This window comes from Heloderma suspectum, chromosome 6 (assembly GCF_057233095.1).
Source record: "Heloderma suspectum isolate Gila_16-S chromosome 6, 16-S_ref, whole genome shotgun sequence".
Taxonomy (NCBI): domain Eukaryota; kingdom Metazoa; phylum Chordata; class Lepidosauria; order Squamata; family Helodermatidae; genus Heloderma; species Heloderma suspectum.
Window position 1 is genome coordinate 63,865,323 of NC_139463.1, and position 18,227 is coordinate 63,883,549.

The 18,227-nt window shown below is 44.5% G+C and overlaps 1 protein-coding gene across 3 annotated transcripts in view; it reads left to right on the top strand.

The window, feature by feature from the left end:
* The window catches only part of RARA (retinoic acid receptor alpha), a 175,247-nt gene that overhangs the window by 106,323 nt on the left and 50,697 nt on the right, over positions 1-18,227 (top strand). The window contains exon 1 of one of the 3 annotated variants that reach the window (XM_084804625.1): positions 10,229-10,920. The exons of the other annotated variants lie outside the window; for them this stretch is intronic. Coding sequence (XP_084660751.1) covers positions 10,752-10,920 — 169 coding nt within the window. The 5' untranslated portion in view covers positions 10,229-10,751. Of the gene's footprint in view, positions 1-10,228; positions 10,921-18,227 lie in introns of those variants that run through there. 3 annotated transcript variants of the gene reach the window in all.

Below are 18,227 nucleotides of genomic sequence, written 5' to 3' on the forward strand. Positions count from 1 at the left end.
GATCCATTTCCTAAAGACAGTATTCTCTATCCCCCGATCCGAAAGATCATCCTAATTTGTCTACTTGGCCAGAGGCAACTGCTTCTCAGCCCACAGAACTAAGCAAGTTGCTTTTTGCACTCCTGCATCAGCTGTCCTGATGGCAAGTGCAAAGGGGTAGTTAAGAGTGTGTAAACAAATGCATGCTACGTGATCTTGTATATGTGTGTGCTTTTCCTTCTCATTTGTCTAGATGCCTGTTTAGAATGAGGGCAGCCAAAATTACTCTCAGTCCCTGACTGCAGCCAAGCGGAGAAATCCTTTTTTTCTCCGTTGGTGCTGTGATTACAGAATACATCTACTAATGCATCCCTGGATTCATGCTGGGCTGGGGTGTGTTCACACATCCATATGTCTTAACAGTCTCACACAGGGGCGGATTGGGGGGGGCAGATGTGTGTGGGGGAGCCTAGTCTATTCCTGCTTTTCACTCGCAACCACTTTCTGTATTATGTTTTCCATAGTCGAAGGAAGGCTAGAATCACTGGAGACAGCATCTGAAATTCATTTCCAAGTGAGGAGTTTGTATTCACTCATTCTTGGAGAGAGGGATCTGTCTTAAGTAATCTGGGGTGGGCTTGCAGGATCTACTTTGTTTTATTTTGTTAGAACCCTGAGATTGCCCAGCTCAAGTGCAAAATCATGGTATGAGTGGGCAGACATATCTTAAGAATTAAGGAAGACAGTGGATAGTTAAAACTATGGAATTCACTTCCACATGATGTAGTGATGGCCAAGGGGACTGGATAAATTCCTGGAGGAGAGAGCTATTGATGGCTACTAGTCCTGATGGCTATATGCCACCTCTGTTATCAAAGGAAAGGAGTACGACAAGGCTGCATATTGTCGCCCTGCTTATTTAACTTATATGCAGAGTACATCATGAGAAACGCCAGGTTGGATGAATCACAGGTCGGAATTAAGATTGCCGGGAGAATTATCAGCAACCTCAGATATGCAGACGATACCACCCTAATGGCAGAAAGTGAAGAGGATCTCAAGAGCCTCTTGTTGAGGGTGAAAGAGGAGAGTGCAAAAGCTGGTTTGAAACTGAACATCAAAAAAATGAAGATCATGGCATCTGGCCCCATCACTTCCTGGCATATAGAAGGGGAAGAAATGGAAGCAGTGACAGATTTTATTTTCTTGGGCTCCAAGATCACTGCAGTCGGTGACTGTAGCCATGAAATTAAAAGACGCTTGCTCCTTGGGAGGAAAGCTATGGCAAACCTAGACAGCATAGTAAGAAGCAGAGACATCACCTTGCCAACAAAGGTCCACATAATCAAAGCTATGGTTTTCCCAGTAGTAACGTATGTTTGTGAGAGCTGGACTATAAGGAAGTCTGAGCACCGAAGAATCGATGCTTTCGAACTGTGGTGCTGGAGAAGGCTCTTACAAGTCCCCTGGACTGCAAGGACGTCAAATCAGTCCATCCTAAAGGAAATCAACCCTGACTGCTCATTGGAAGGACAGATACTGAAGCTGAAGCTCAAATATTTTGGCCACCTAATGCAAAAAGAAAACTCTCTGGAAAAGACCCTGATGCTGGGAAAGACTGAAGGCAAAAGGAGAAGGGGATGGCAGAGGATGAGATGGCTAGATAGCATCACTGATGCAATGAATATGGACTTGAGCATGCTCCGGGAGAGAGCGCAGGACAGGAAGGCCTGGCGTGCTATGGTCCATGGGGTCACAAAGAGTCAGACACGACTGAACGACTGAACAACAACAACAACAACAATGCCTATGTACACCAGTTGCTGGGGAACATGGGTGGAAGAGTGCTCTTGCACTCCTGTCCTGCTTGTGGGTCTCCCGTGGGCAGCTGGTTGGCCACTGTGTGAACAGAATGCTGGACTAGATGGACCCTTGCTCTGATCCAGCAGGGCTGCTTTTATGATCTTATGAACAAGTGTCTCTGAGCGCATGCTCAGCCCAGGAATTTGAGATCTGCACCAGAACCGAGCTCTCAAGTCCTTTCACACAGAAAGAGTTAGGCACTTTGAATTTCCATTAATTTTAGTGGGAAAGCATGAGCTTAATTCTCTTCCATTGTAATCAAGGGGTTTGAAAGCGCTTAACTTTGATTGGATTGTGCCGATAGTTTTAAAAACAGGGCCCACGGTTAGTAGGTTTCTCAGCCTTCTTTCTTTGCTTTCTTTTCTTCCATATTTATGTCTTCTCTCTGCTCTACATTTCTGAGATATCATCTTCTCTTTTTCTTCTCCTTTCTTATAATTTGTCATTTTGTTTTGTTTTCATTTTGCTATTATTTACCTTTCCCCCCTTCATCTACCTTCTTCTGTTCTTCTTTAGGGTACACTTCTCTTTCTTTTGTTTTTCTTCTTTTACTCGCCTCCCCCCCCATTCTCATATATGTTGTGCTTTGCTTTTTTTCTCATGCATTTCTTCCCTCTCTTCCCATATTTAATCTTTCTTTCTGCCTCTGACTTATGCTCTATTTTCTTTCTTATGCTCTTTTTTTCTTTCTTTGTCTGTTTTCCCCTCTCTCTTTCATCACAGTCTTTTACTAAATGAGTCAAAACAGACATTTGTCATGTTCCCTACAGGAAGTATGGGGGCTTTTGTTCGAAAAGCTGCTGGCTAAGCAGAGCCTCTGACTTTCTATTATTATTTAAACAGGCCCCACTGAGCTTTTTCTCTTGAACTGGCATGGCGCACACACATTGCGCACACAAACTGCCAATTTTTGCAGGGTGGGGGGCAGGTTTGAAAACTCAATCTCTTAAAATAATAGTTGCAGTCCTACCAAACTTTTTCGTTAGTGGCAGGGAGACAAAGAGGGTATCGGATTATACACATTTTGAAGGTCCAGAGAAGAGAAACTAGGGGAGAGTCTCAGGCTGCAATCCTGCACATGTAGATTATATGTTTACTTTGTTATTCGTTTGAAATCAGCACTACTTGGGCTCACATAACTGGCTTAAGGCTGCATTCAGATGAATGTGGTGAGGTGCTTCTGTTTAGGTTATTTAAAAGCAAGTGTCTTCTGCTCTCTTATGTGTGTTGTAAGTACATTAACCCACTCTCTCCAAAAATGGAAGTTTGCATTTAATCAAGTCCTTCTTCCTCTGCTCTCCTTTTTAGAGAAGGTTGCGTGTCTGGCAGATTTGTGGCTCTGGTGAATTTGTGTCTCCTGTGAAAGACCACTAAGGGCCTTATTCTACGTTCATATGATCTGTTAAGGTGAAGGGGTGTGTATTCCTCATGAAAGAGCCCCCACCCCGTATTAACTGTGTGTGTGTGTGGCTGTGGGTAAAAGGCAATTATTCCATGGCTCAATAGAACTTGCGATGGAAATGAACAAATTGAAGTATTTTAATTGTCTACATTAAGGGTTTAAACTAATGACTTTTTTATGACAGCTAAGAACCTTTTTTAATATACTAGTATAATAGATTTCTAAATCATATTGTAGAATTGCGTATATTATCATCAATTTGATTAATGTAATCAACCTTATTAATCCATCCCCTCTTCTCTCTCTCTCTTTTTGGTACTGGATTTAACAGATATCTTGGACATTAGTTTTGTATAGTTTGTACTTTTGAATTTTTTTTCTGCTGTTAATTTTAAAATAATAAAAAAGAGAGACTTGTTTTCCTGCTCCTTTTCACTTTAGGTCCTGAAAAGATGAGACATTAAAACACTGATTAAACATGTTCATTAATCAGAAATGTCCCTGCCCCCATGGTGAACATGGCCTTAGCCCCTCATCTGAAATTAATGTGTTGATGTGAAAGTCCAAGGTCCAGTGGAACCATTCAGACTTCCTTGAAGATAAACGCCTTTGGTGGTCAGAATATTTGGTTATTTCAGTGTTACCAGTGCTAAAATATGGGTGAGAAGGCCTTTTGACACATTCAGGGGCAAAAAACAGAGCTGGAAGAAAGAGAGGGGTTTGAATGATTTTATGGGGGGAGGTAAATGTGTGTGTGTGCGGGGGGAGGCTTGATCCCTGACCTTATCACCTTTTAAAGTTTTTTTTTAAAGAAGGGATGACAGAACTTTCAAAGACCCGAATTGCTCTCTATTTATTTACCAGTTACTGTTTTACCAGAATGGCATTGTCCTGTCAGAGAAAATACCACCAAAGTGCCCCCTCCCAGGCATTTTCTAAGCAGTTCTCTGCCATAAACACCCCCCCCCTTTTCAGGATGTATATTTCATGCAAGCACTTCTCTTTTGAAAGGAGAATGGGGTGTAGAGTGTGCTGTTGTGTGTTTCTTCTTTACTGTGTACCTTTGCAGAGATCTCATCCCCTGAGGGCTTGAAAAATAGAAAGGTTTTGGCGCGCGCGCTCGTGTGTGCACGTGCGTGCACGTGCGTGTAGGTGTTTATAAAAGTGTTTCCACGTTGTATCAAGTAGCTTTTGACAAAAAGCCACAAGGAGTCTCCTTACTAGATGATGTGCAATGATTTTTAAAATTTTCTGGTTGTGTTTGTGGCTTTGATTGTTTTTTACCTCCCAACTCTAGATTTCTTTTGAAAGTGAAAGTGTGATCCTGTACTTTGCAGCCTGTCTCTTCTTCTGTATCCCTGAATCCTGACAGGATGGTTTAACAGCCATACACCTATATACTAAGTGTTTAATTTTTAGAAGAAATATATATGCGCTGGTTCTAATCTGTCTGTCTAGCAACCCATCCTCTCCATTCCCTGATACGTGGGCATTGTCTTTTTACTTAGTGGTGAAGGAAGTCTATTCTGCACCTGTTCAGGGGCATTTTCATTTGTTCTTATTTCCTGTGACCCTGGATAGCACCCTAGCATTGCAAATAGATGCCAGGCTGACCCACGGTGAGTGTGACTCAATTTAAATCCTGCATATAACATTGCCCGGAGATGTGCAGTCAGTTATTTGTGGGAGGTCTTAAAGTGTGCATGTCCTGCCATGTCAGCATGTTTGCGTGCACACACGTGTGACCCCCACCACCCCAGATATCTACCTCAGTGAAAGGTTTGTAGAGGGGGGTGATGTAACTCTTGCTTTTGCTCAGAACCTGAGGGATAATATTTAGCATAGGCAATGAGTTGTTCTTTGAGTGAGATTGGCTAAGAAAACGTGGAGGAAAGAGAGCAACACAGAAGAGATTTTCCAGAGCATATGGCTTGGCTCACTTTCTTAAGTAACCTAGAGCTGTTTTGCATTCGGTGTTACTCTTGATTTCTGCTTCTGCCACTTTATGTGGTCCGAATTATGTGGCTGATATGTGAAAGATCTTGCCTAGCAAGTAATAAGGGAAGGAGGCTTGTCTTTCATGGCATTTGAGGCATTTTCTATGTGTGTAGAAGCTGAGGAGTAAAGTAATGGGCAGGCAAGCAATGAAACGCATGCAGAGTAAAGGCAGTGTACGCATTTTTCATTCCAGAAGCCGCTCCCCCTCTGACCACACTGCTCTTAATTTCTAGGGTTCAGCCGTGACCCTGGAATGCAAAACTGATAATGGATTGTTGTTGTTGTTGTTGTTGTTGCTGTTGTTGTGAGAACAATCCAAGAAGAGCGGAAGACTAGATCCTTGACTTGTTCTACTTGCAGATATTTCCTGCAAAATCCATGCCAAGTATACACAGGATTGCAAAAGTCTCCACCCAGTATATCTGAATGCAAAGATAACCTGTCTAACATTGTTCAAAATGAGGAAATTATTTCAATTACTTACTTTCTGTAATTTATTTTAACTAGGCTGATCATGGGTGGGAGCAAGTAGTAGGTAGAAAACGGATGCCCCATCTCTTGAATGCTGAAAATTATGTTCAGCAACCACTCTGGCTTCACTCAGCATTGCCCACTTACTTTCAGCTTATCAAACTTAAGGGTTCCAACGTTGCTTTTATTTTTTTTTTTTTTAAATGAAACCAGAGAACCTCAGGATGATTGTTAAGACCAATATCCAATTCTGCCATTAGACAGAATTCCTAGGCAGAATTCCAAAGTAGGCATAGTGGTGGCTACAAATACTGCTGTCTATATGCTCCCTATTGTAGAGATATCTGTTCCTGATTGGGGAAGGGCTGTAACTCAATGGTAGAGGCCATGCTTTGCGTGCAAAAAGCCCCAGGTTTAATCTCCAGCTAAGGCTGGGAAAGACTCCTGTCTGAAATCCTGGTGTAGGTAATCCTGAGCTATAAGGACCAGTGCTCTGACGCGGTAGAAGGCTGCTTCCTATGTTCCCTTAATTGAGATATATTTTAAACACATTGGGAGTTTGGAAATCTCGGCGAGGGCTCATAAGAGCACATGCCTGGTAAGCAGGAGGTCCCAGGCTCAATCCCCAGCATAGCCTGGTAGTGTCAGGAATAGGGATGGACGGATTCCCTACCTGTCATTCCGGGGGGGAATCCGCCTGTGGAGGGAGGCGATCCGTCCCTCCCCCCGGAATCCGTCCAGGCCGGCTCCGCTCCGCGTTAATCCTGTGGAGCCGGCCACCAGCTCTGCATCGCTGATGAATGGCGGTATGGCCGGCAGCCATTGCTGTGCCGTATCGCTGTGCTAAGTCTCCGGATGCAAATGGCGTAGTGGGCGCCATTTGCGGCCATAAAGCTGGCAGATTAGCCTAAATGCAGCCATTTACGTCTGCATTTAGGTTAATCTACCAGCTTTACAGCCTCAAATGGCGCCCACCATGCCATTTGCGTCCAGAGACTTAGCACAGCGATACAGCACAGCAATGGCTGCCAGTGATGCAGAGCAGGTGACCGGCTCTGCAGGATTGATGCAGAGATGGATCTGACCTGGATGGATTCTGAGGGGAGGTGGAGGTGAGTGCTCCGTTCTGCCACAGGCCCGGATGGGGCCGGATTCTTGGAATCTGGCCTCATTGGGGTCCGTGGTGGAATTTCTCCCATCGCTAGTCAGGAAAGGCCTATCTGAAACCCTGGAGAGGCGCCACCAGTCGGCGTAGACAATACTGAACAAGATGGACCAGTGGTCTGAGGCAGTATAAGACAGCTTAATATGGGAGGAGCCATAGCTCACTGGAAGAGCACCTGCTTTGTATGCAGAAGGCTCCCAGGACCTCCAGGTAGGGCTGGAAAAATTCCTGCCTGAAACCCTGGAGAGCCACGGCTGCCAGTCAGTGCTTACCGTACTGGGCTTAGATGGACCGATGCAGCTTTCGATGTTCCTATGATAAACCACTGTCTCTATTTTTGCCCTTTGAGGATATTTTGGAACTGCCTTTATTTTAATTTTTTTTAGCACATATGCACTAGAATTGCGATTATAGAAGTTTCATCTTCCTTCACCTGGTCTCTAGAAGTTAAATCTCAAAGCTGGGAGCAAATGTACTTTTCACTAATGTGCAGGCACGTAAATGCCATAGCATGAACGCTATGGCAGAAGATGGCCTGCCATTTCACACTTTGCAGCTGGCAAGGCTCATTTTAAATTATATGATAATATATTATTGGAAGAGCTATGTTTTTCTAGAACATCACTCTTTTTGCTTTAAGGCATATGACCGGATCCAAGCTGTGACTAGGTTAATTATTTGTTGGTTGCCTAAACACTAGATAACTGTACACTGCTTCCTCTCTTGATAATTTCCTGTCAAGATACTAAAAGTTGCTAAATGCATTTTGAGTGGTAACTATTTTTTAGGCCCTGTAGTATAGGGGGTATGGGCAGATTAAGCATTTCTATTAAACATTCAAGTTTTTTAATGACATTTTATTGTCACTTTATTAGCACCCCCTGCTTCAGAAGCCAATGCAGGACATGCTATTGCAAAATAAATGAATCTAACAGGCAGAGGACTTTCAGCAATATGTAATGTCTCTCTGTGTGGACCAGGCAGTGTTTCCTCATGTGAGAATAAATGTGTTAAAAGTATACATGAGTGTCCATGCATTTGTTTATGAAATATTGGAGGGTATGTGCTTACATACATTGTTCCACTTGATATTGCTCTGTAGAGGACAAACATCTTGCTGGAATGTGCCCTGGGTGTGTTACTAATAATTGTGTCCATACAACTCTACAACTCCAAGGACTAGAAACTTGCTCTACCTTTTAAATGACAACTATAACTCCATGGGAGCAACTAGATGTTATAATGGAGGACATATTTTGCCCTCTGCCCTCTGTCATTTAGGTTCTTAGATTCCTTCCAATTCACTAGTTTCTTTTCCTTAGAACAACTCTTTTGCCCTGAGAGAGAGTTATGTATCATTTTAAAGTCTTGTTTGTTCCAAAAACCAAGCCCAGTTCCACAAAACAGATGAGCTGATGTAGCATAGTAACTAAGAGCATGATCTGTGAGGTGGAAGTCTCCAGCTGTGATTTCTGGTCAGCTACAAATCAACTAGGTGGCCTAAGCAAATATCACCCCTCCCCCCAAGCCCACCCCTGAATTCTATACTATGGGGATAATAATTCTGCTTTGCCTTACAGTATGGTTCTTAGAATCACTGGGATAATGTATGTAAATGGCTCGAGCACATTAAAATAATTATATAAATTCTTCAGTATTTATGAGGTTTTTTTCAGTATTTATGAAATACGAGGTTCATAACTCATAATTTGAGTTATAACTCATAATTCACAAAATTTATGAGGGTATTTATTTCTCAAACATCAGCTTGATTAAGAGTCCTGTATGGCTTGAAAGCTTTCATCCTGCACTTCAAACATTAGTCAGGATAGCTGAAGGGATTGAATCGTGTGTGTTTTCGTGTTTCTTACTTTGCAGGGCCCAAAGTGGCTGCTAACATATTGAAAATATTTCAGGTATCCAAAAGTCTGCAGTACTTCTTGGTTTCCTCAACCCTCAGTTAGCTGGCAGGTGCATTGGGCCCGCTGGGATTCAAAGCCACAGCCTTTGGCAGGAAGGGTGCGTGCGCGGGCGCTGGCCTTTATGCCTTGGTTGCATTCCTTTTTTTCCCTTCCTTTTTTTAAACATGCACAGGCTTCTCTTCCTCAGTGGTCCTCTGTAACTGGGCATCTCTGCATCGGTTAGTGGTGGGTCTGGTTTGGGCTGAGCCCTGGCGGCGGCGGCATGCCAGTGGCAGCCCTTGGCAGACGAGGAGGAGGAGGGGAGCGCCCCTGTGATGTCACTGGGAAGGAGAAGGCCTGTGAGTGGGTCATTTGGAGGTGAAGCTTTTTTGCAAGGAGAGTTCAGGCGGAGTTCAGCTGCATAACATTAGGCAAATGAGGGGCGGCTGGAGGAGCAGCAGAAACCTCCCTTTCGGAGAGGGGTGATGCAGGCAGAAGGGCCCGCACTGGCCGGTTCCTTCAAACAACAAAAAAGAGGGGCCCTCCTGCTTTCTCTCCTTGCGGCGCTCCAGGGATGGAGAAAGCACAGGATGATGCAGTGTCCGCAGCTTTGTAGCTGGAGACAGCTGTTGGAGTGGCATTTGTTTTTATGCCTGTCATTTTTCCCTCCCTTCCATTCCTCCTCCCCTTTCTTTATTTCGTTCATTCATTTCTCTCTCTCTCTTTCTCTCCTCCTCCCCCAGTCTGTGCTTTTCCGCAGTTGGTTGGGGCTGCGCAAGACACAGCAGCGGCAGGTAAGGAAAGAGTTAAGCCAGTTGAGAGCCGACTTTTCGTGTCAGGAAAGATTTTGTGCTGCCTTTAATCTATCAGTCCTGTACATCACACACACACACACACACACACACACACGCTCTCTCCCTCTCTCTCTCTCTCTCTCTCTCTCTCTCTCGCAAACACACAAACACGCACGCAGGCGCACGCACACACACACACACGCTCGCGTACTCTCTCTTTCCCAGGGTGAGAAGGACCAAGCAGCCGGAGAAAAATCCTTCTGCATCCAAGGAGACTCCAAGGGTTCCAGGCCTCTGGCATCTTCCCAAGCATTGAGAACCTGACAACACATTTGTACAATTCTATTCTTCCCCCACCCTCCCCTTTCTTCCCCTTTCTGTGGCGGGGGACAGAGACGTAAATTTAATATATGTATATATAACTCATGAGCACAGTTTCTGCGTGTAGCATTCAGTCATCTGCCAGACAGGAAAAGCTCTTGAATTTTAGCAGGAATTTTGTATGTGTGTGTGTGAAACTTTTTCTCCCCTTTTTCTGGAAAGAGTTGCTGCAAAAGAATACTCCCCTCCCTTTCCCTTCTTTCCTCTTGTTAGTTTGAGAGAAGGAGAGAGAATCATGGAACTGAACAAGAGGCGGAAATGTGACCAAAATGCTATCTAAATACCAGGAAACCTACTTCTACAGAGAATTCTGCTTTTGGAAAGGCTGAGTGGCTTGGATTTTATTCTTTTTTTTTTTTTTAAGTAAGAATTCCATTCCCCCCCCCCCCCCTTTTTGGATTTATAAATATGTTTTGGTCTTGAAACGGGAGAAGCATCTCAGCCTGGATTGGCCGGCCTGCTTCCCAAGGGACACATCTGGAATAGAAGATTGAAGACTCAAATTGGATGTTTTTTTACTTTAAGCAAAAACACTGGTGGCCAGCCCGGTCTGTTTGGCGGATTCCCCAGCCACTTTTGGATTCCCTAAATACCTCCCCACTAGGGATCAAGAAACGGGGGGAGAGAGAGAGAGATCAGAAAACAACCAGACAGTCGTCCCCCTCATCCCTCTGGATTCGTCACCGCTGTAGGATCTTGCTCTGTGGCCCTTCGTAAAGCAAACTTTTGCTCTTCCTCCCTCCTTCCCTTCCCCCATTAGCCCCCAACCCTCTTTCCCCTTGTTCTGCCTGGAGAAGATGTACGAAAGTGTGGATGTAGCTGGTTTAAACAGCAGTCCTAACCCCTTCTTCATGATGGATTTTTACAACCAGAACCGTGCGTGCTTGATCCAGGACAAAGGACCCGGGAACCCCAACCCTTACAGCATCCCTGTCCGCAACCAGCACTGGAACAGTTCCAACCACTGTACGTATAATGTGATCTCCTTTGCGCCTGACCCAGCTGGGGTGACACCCCACTGCCCTCCTCCTCTGTTGCCAGCTTTTAAGGCGACCTTATTAAGAAAGCTGTACAGTGGTTGGGTGGTGGTGGTTGATAGTATGGGAACTGTCATCTTTGGGATTTGAAAGCCTTGGTTGGTTTATGGACATTGAAAACCTACCCTGTTGTGATACAGATGGGCGGGGATGGGGGCTTAGGATCAAGGTCTGCGGTGCTTTTATTTGTGTGTGTGTGTGTGTGTATGTGTATGCGTGCGCTCGCTCGCTCGCTGGGTTTTTGTGTTGCAAGTTGCCTCTTTTTCTTCTCGAGGGAACCAAGACACAGGACTTCCCACTCCATTTACTCCTGTAAATGCTTTAGAATTCTCTGTGAGAATTCTCACCTTTCTTTGGCTTTCCCGTTAATCTGTTGATGTTGGTAAATATATCTAATTTTTCATTGGTTAGTTGGTTGTGCTTCCATTCTATGAAAAGCAAAGGAAGCAGTTTTGGTCTATCAGACAAATTCCAAAATCCACAGTGGGGGGAAGAGTGACTTTTACATTTGGGTTAGTGAGGGGACTTCTGAACAGTCCTGGGGTGTTTAACCCCAGTATACATTGGTTGGCCTCTCCTTCCTCATTCTTGTGAAATCCTCTGGCACCATCACTTTTGAAATCAAATATACACTCATGCATGTTCGTAACAAGGCAAACTTCTAATATGTCTTTGCTCCATATAAACATGTCATTGCTTTCTCCTCTTCTTCACCTCCCCCTTTCAACTCCCCAGGGGTGGACACATAGCCCCACGGCCTATTTAATTTCTTCTATCTGTTGTTAAGCCACTGTTTCTAGGTAACAGTTTGGAGCTGCATTTCGAGGGGGGTGTTTTTGTTTTTGTAAATTTGAGCCAATTCTGGGGAAGAAAACTCAGGAGAGGTTTTCTGTGCCAAGTAACCCACCCCCCTTCCAGCTGGGTGTTCAGTTCCCAGTTCCTGATAAGGTCTCTGACAAAATCCAATTAACTAAATAGTACACCAAGCTTTTAATCTTTCTATATATACATATGCGAACGGTCTCTCTGTGGGTGAGTGGGTGGGTGAATGAGCCGAGGGGAATAGTGGTGGCGGGGGGGGGGGGAGAGTGAATGTTGGGTGTGGATCCTTCACGACCTTTTGCAGAATAATTTTTTTAAGTGTTGCACCTCCCCACCCGTGGAATGAACAAGGCTTACTAAAAGCACAGGTCTTTCTATCCAAAACCCCCTCAATTCCTTGTGTGATTTCCTTCCAAATCTCTTTCTTGTCCAAGTAAACCTTATTGTTCTTCCTAAACTCCTCCCTAATTGCTATCCCAGGCCCTTCCTGGAGCGTGTGGGTTGTTAATCCGTCTGTGATCTGGATTTGAGTTATGTGTGTTCCCTCCCCCCTTCCCATTTTTCTTCCTTTAGCTCTTTCCCAGGGAGGGATGTAGCACAGAAGTGTTGGTTTTGAACCGTAATTACTTCTGCAAAGGGTCAGCGGAGCAGGGTGGGGGACCCATGATTGAACCAAATTTCCACTCTCCTCTGGGAAGCAGCGCTGACGGTGGAGTTTGAAATGATTTTTTTTAATTATGAATTACATACTTAGATATACTGGTCTGTCGATTTGGTAACTAAATCTAAATATCAGAAATGGTTGTCTGGCATTGAATGGTAACATATCTCAACTTTCCCATAGAGAGCCACCCACTAAAGTTGAGGAGGAAATACTTTCTCGAACACCACTATTGCCTTTTTCACATAAATGGTTACTCTGATTTAACAAACCCTCCTGTTCTCATCTGGAGATGGCACAAATCAAGGAAGGACTAGGAACTCGGATTCCATTTTAAAAACATACACCCTGCACCTAGCTTTTTTTTTCTTCCTACATGGATGTTAACAGAATAGGGTCCACTCCGTTCTTTCCCCGAGTGCCTTCAGGTCTGGAAAGATGGGCAGAGGAAAACTGGGAAATCTCTTTAAGAATATGCTTCTTCTTGAAAGTGGAGAATAAATGAACAGAAAAGATCAACAACATTTTGTGCATTCAAAGCACTTCATGCACATGAAGTGGGGGCAGTTTTTACAGTCAACAGAACTGAGTGGTAAAGATTTTCCTGGACTATTCCAGTTCAAGCTGAAGGTGAGGTCTTGCATTTTGTAATGCTTTCCTGTAGGGGGGAGGATGCCTTTCTGCACATAGAAAACCAGCATGTCTGGGAGAGATGAATTCTAGCTTAATTTTCTCCCTGATACGCTATTTTGCTGGGTGGAGGAAGATGGATTCCACTCGTCCTCCCCGCATAGAGAGCATTCATGTATGCAACTCTCCTGCTGTAGTGGAACAGTCCAGAGAAACTTTGACTATTTGATTCTGCTGAGTGTTTAAATCAACTCCCAGCAATACAAACAGAAACCATGAAATGCCGACCAATATTATTATCCCCATATTACAGATGCAAATTCTGAAAATAAGAGATAGCAGCTTGCCTAAGAACATAAGAGCCCTGATAAATCAGGCCAAGGGCCTGTCTAGTCCAGGATTTTGTTCCCACAGCGGCCATCCAGATGCCTGTGGGAAGCCCATAGCAGGACCTGAGCACAATAGCACCCTCCCATTCATGGTCCACTCAGCAACTGGCATACAGAGGGAATATATATCCATCATGAATAGTAGCCATTGCTAGCCTTATCCTCCATGAATTTGTCTAATCCACTTTTCCAGCCATCGAAGTTGGTGGCCATCGCCACATCTTGAGGTAGTAGATTCCATAGTTTAACTCTGCTGTGTGAAGAAGTACTTTCTTTTATCTGATCTAAGTCTCCCACCACAGCTTCATTGGATGACCTTGGCTTCTAGTGGGGGGAGAGAGAGAGAGAGAGAGAGAGAGAGAGAGAGACTTCTTAACCACTTCCTTCATACCATGAGAAAGACCAGCCAGTGGGTTTATGGCTCAGGTGAGATTCCAACTAGGAACGTTCCAGCCACTGATCCTTAGGTACTGCATCACAGATGTAAGGCACATCCCCCTGAATAACTACTACAGGTTACTATAACGCACTTGGATTTATACCTCTGTTCATGTGAATACAGCCTAAGGTAAAACAAGAATGTGGCTAGCAGATTCTACTGGGCCCAGTGGAAATGGGAAAGGGAGAGAGCAAAGCTGCGTATATGTCCATTGGTTAGTGTAATGTCTCCAGGAAAGATAACTCCTTTTCAAAATGTAGGCATTTTTATTGGCCCTCAGCAAAACCAGTCTGGATGTACCTTGTTCTGCTGGGTGCCATATTAATACTGACTCCGCTCAAACATTATTGCCAGATGATCTCCTCCCCATTCTGTGCAGAGCAGCAACCTCAGAAAGCTTCTTGTGGACTCTGGTGAAATGTATGCACATTTCAGGGCATCACTGCACTTTCCGGGGGACAGCTGGCATGCAGATGTAGCAGCACATGTCTGGGTAGACACACGTGGCAAAAAGCGTGGAGAAATTACCAGTTTTGCATAATGGGGAAGAGGGTTGTGGAATTTTTTTGGTAGGGAGTGAGAAGCTGGAGTTCTAATCCTACTGCCAGCTAAAATGGGAATGATGAGAGCCAGGATGATGTCGTGGCTTCTGAGATTCGACGGGGGATGGAAGAGTTCAGATCTCCACAACTCCCAGTAGGCTGTTGTGGGCCCAAGTCACTGTCATTCTATTTCGCAGGTTAGTACGTTCCCCCCCCTCAGCTTATGTGCTTAGGCCAGTAGCTGAATTTGTATTGAATCATCAAGACAGGGATGTGATAGTGTTTAAAAGCGCGTTAGATAACACAGGATCAAAACAAGGTTGACAGGAGGATAAAATGGCATAATCCCCTGTGAGCCACCCAGAAGTCCTTGGTAGAAGGGCAGCAGACAACATGTGAAAATAATAAATAATTTTGCTGCAGCCCCTCCCCTTTCATCAACCCTCTGAGGAAAGTCTCTGTTTGCATTTTATACTGAATAACTTGGGCAAAGCTAAGAATTGGTTCCCCCAAAGCTTTGGCAGAGCTGGGGCTTGAACCCAGTTTGCCAACAGACTAACCACTGGCTCTCATGTTTATACTGAGTGATCCGTCCATGTACTCTTTCCTGTCCCACTGCAAAGTTGAGAAAATGTAGAGGTTTAATCCAAGAAGAATCCTCCCCAGCTCATGCTTCCGTAAAAGGCCCATCTCTCACAGAGAACTCTTGCAGTGCAGTAGCTGCTTTTATCTTCCCTGTTTTAAAAGGCCTGTCCTTCCAACTCCAGGCCAGTACCATCCCATAGAAGTAATGGAACTCTCATATTAATACATTCCATGCTTCCATAGAATGCACAGAACTCCCTTTATTTCAGCCAGCATTTCTGAAACTCATATTCCTGCAGGCTTTGAGAGGAAATTGGAGCAAATGTGCACGCACACACAGAAAGAGAATTAAGGGAGTGCATTCAAAGGGACCCAAGCACCTAAAAAACACACACATAGCATTGGAGGGAGAGAACATAATGAGAAGTGTGCAAGTTGAGAGTAACATATGTCTGTATAAGAACCTATAGCTAAAAAGCCACACCCTCAAGCAGCTTGATATGCAGCTAAGCTTAGAAACAGAGTGACAATAAAATGTGGAATCCAGCATGCTGAAACACAGTCATATCTGCCTTGATGGTTCAACACAAACATGTACGCAACTAATGGTGTACCAACACAAGTGAGAAAAACATCTGCTGCTGCACAACTCTCCTCTTCTCCCCCCTCCCCCTCCAGGCAGAGCATGGAGGAACAGAGAAAATTCACATGCATAACATTGCTTTTTTCTTCTTCTTTTGTGGGGGAGAGGCGGGGAAGAGGAATTTAAGGCACAATATCCGGCTGCTGTTTACCATCAGTGTCTGAAATTCCTAGCTGGCTTTTTTCCTCTCTTCTCTCTCCCCTTCTTCCTTTTCCCAAATGCCCCCAACCCCCCAAATCAAACCAACTCCTGTAGTTCTCCAAAGGGCCACATTCTTCACACAACCTGGTCTAACAGTATTTCAAGCAAATCCTGCATCTAACAGTTTCCCTAGAGATTCCCTTTGGTCTTTAATCCACAAGTGTGCTCATTAAATGTTGTGAATCTCCTCTCTCTCCAGCCAGCTTTGGGAAACCCCTTCCCCTTAATGCCTGGCGCCCCCTCAGTCCTCCCTTGGATCAGTAGGGGAATTCTCTTTCCACCCCACATGTCTTCTTCGGCATTCAGGTTTGTTTTCTGGGCTATTGTTATTTCTCCTCTTTGCCGCTGGTAATTTAGTTCCCTTCTCTTGTGAGTAGAGAAGAGAATGAAGCAAGAGGGTTACCCCCATGGGATACGTTGCTTTGCTGGTTTCCACGGAGGTGTCCCCCTGCATTGCAAGTGTGCCTGCTGTTCTGCATGGAAAAAAACACCCGCTCCGGAATCTCTACTATTGTAGGGTGTTTGGATCGATTCCAGAGATGGTCCATAGAATCTCAGGCTCAGGGTATGTGTGTGTGTGTGGGAGATATCTTTCTCCCCCTCCGCTCCACGCTCCTTCCCCTGCCAAGTGTGAAGGCTAGCCTGACTTAAGTGTTTCCCATGAGAAAATTGGGGAGAGGAGAATACAGAAGCCCCATTTCTGGCTGCTTCCTCTGGGGAATTTGCACGCTTGCTTTCATTGGTAATTTTAGTCCCTGCCTTTGAGGAGCGGTGGGGGGGAAGAGGAGGGAGGATGGGACGGGCAGCAGGGGAGAGCTGCAGAACCGGAAGTCAGGGATGTCTGCAAAGGGGTTATTTATAGCCAAGGCTGCCTTTCCTGGAGCTTTGCGTGGCGCAGAAGGGAAATCTCCAGCAGTTCCGTATGGCTCGCAAGGGAAATCCTTTTGGCGTAGATTTAAATGGGAGAGGGAGCCCTGTATCACCAAAAGAGACAGCAGGGCTTTATAGCAAGTATTGCAAACATGGTTTCCAGACTGGCCCTGATTTTTCTGTTTTTTTGCAATGGGGCACTTTGTTAAGAAAATGTGCAGTTGGGGTTAGGAAGCATGTGAGATATTTAAAGAGCCAGCATCTATTTTTCTGTGCATACAGGCAACCTTGACTCCCGGATTTTGCTACCCCAGCTCCCCAACCCAACAATTAAATTTGAATAGTAGAGACCCTCCTTTGTCATCCTCTCCCCCCGGCACCTTCACACATGTACAAAGCTCATTTGGACACCCCTCACTGTAGTATTTTAGATCCAGATCCCCTAAAAATAGAATCATATTTGGGACTGTCCAAATCATGGAAGAAGATAACCCTATTTCTACCCCCAAAAGAGCAGAATTCTGCAACTGAAATAAACTGTGTTTTAAGTGAATTTTGCATAACATATTCTGCTTAGAAAGGTGCAGGCTTGGAATTTTCAGGCAAGAACTGGGCAGCAATAGGGGAGAAAGGTGTGGAGGTCTAGGACTTGTAGGGCCAGGTAATAGCAGCTGTGGGGCAAAAGAGGCACACAGGTAATCAGTGCACACTCTCCTGACCTCAGGAAGCTTTGTCCAATCCCATCTTCTGAGATTTTCAAGCTTATTTCCAAAGAAAAGGACTAGAAACTTGTTTTCTTCTTTTAAAGGAAGCTGAGCTAAATCTAGTTCTACATTCCAGGTTCTGTAATTTTTGCAGTCTTCGTATGGGCATATGTAATGCACACTGATTACACCCAGAGTACTCTTCCAGTTCTGAAAACATGGGTTTAAATCCCTTCTCTTGGTAGTAACTGATCTGTAAGGATGGAGTTGGAAAACGGTATTTCCCACTGTGTATTAACAGTTTGTAGTTACTAAGGGGTGGGACTGACTGAAACCAGTTTGCTTGCCTAACAAGCAATTGTGTCTCCAGCTAGAACTCATTGGATGAGCTTTGACAATATGACTAGGAGACGTTCAAATCATAGCTGCACCATGAACGCACTAGTTGAGGATGGGGGGAAATCACAACCAGTGGTAAGATCAGATAGGAGCAAATAGATATGGCGTTCTGACAAAATATTTCATACAAATTCATCATAACGTATAATGATCTCAGCCTTAGTTCCTTCCACTATTAAAACTGACGTATTGAATAACCCACTTCATTGTATTGTTGTGAGAGATGGACTAAGATAAACATGGCAATTGATCTTAAAATATATTACATAGGAGCAAGCCCCATTGCTTTCAGTGTAACTGAGCTCCATATAGTGATCTGGTTTGCACGTAACACTAACTCATGGTTTATTT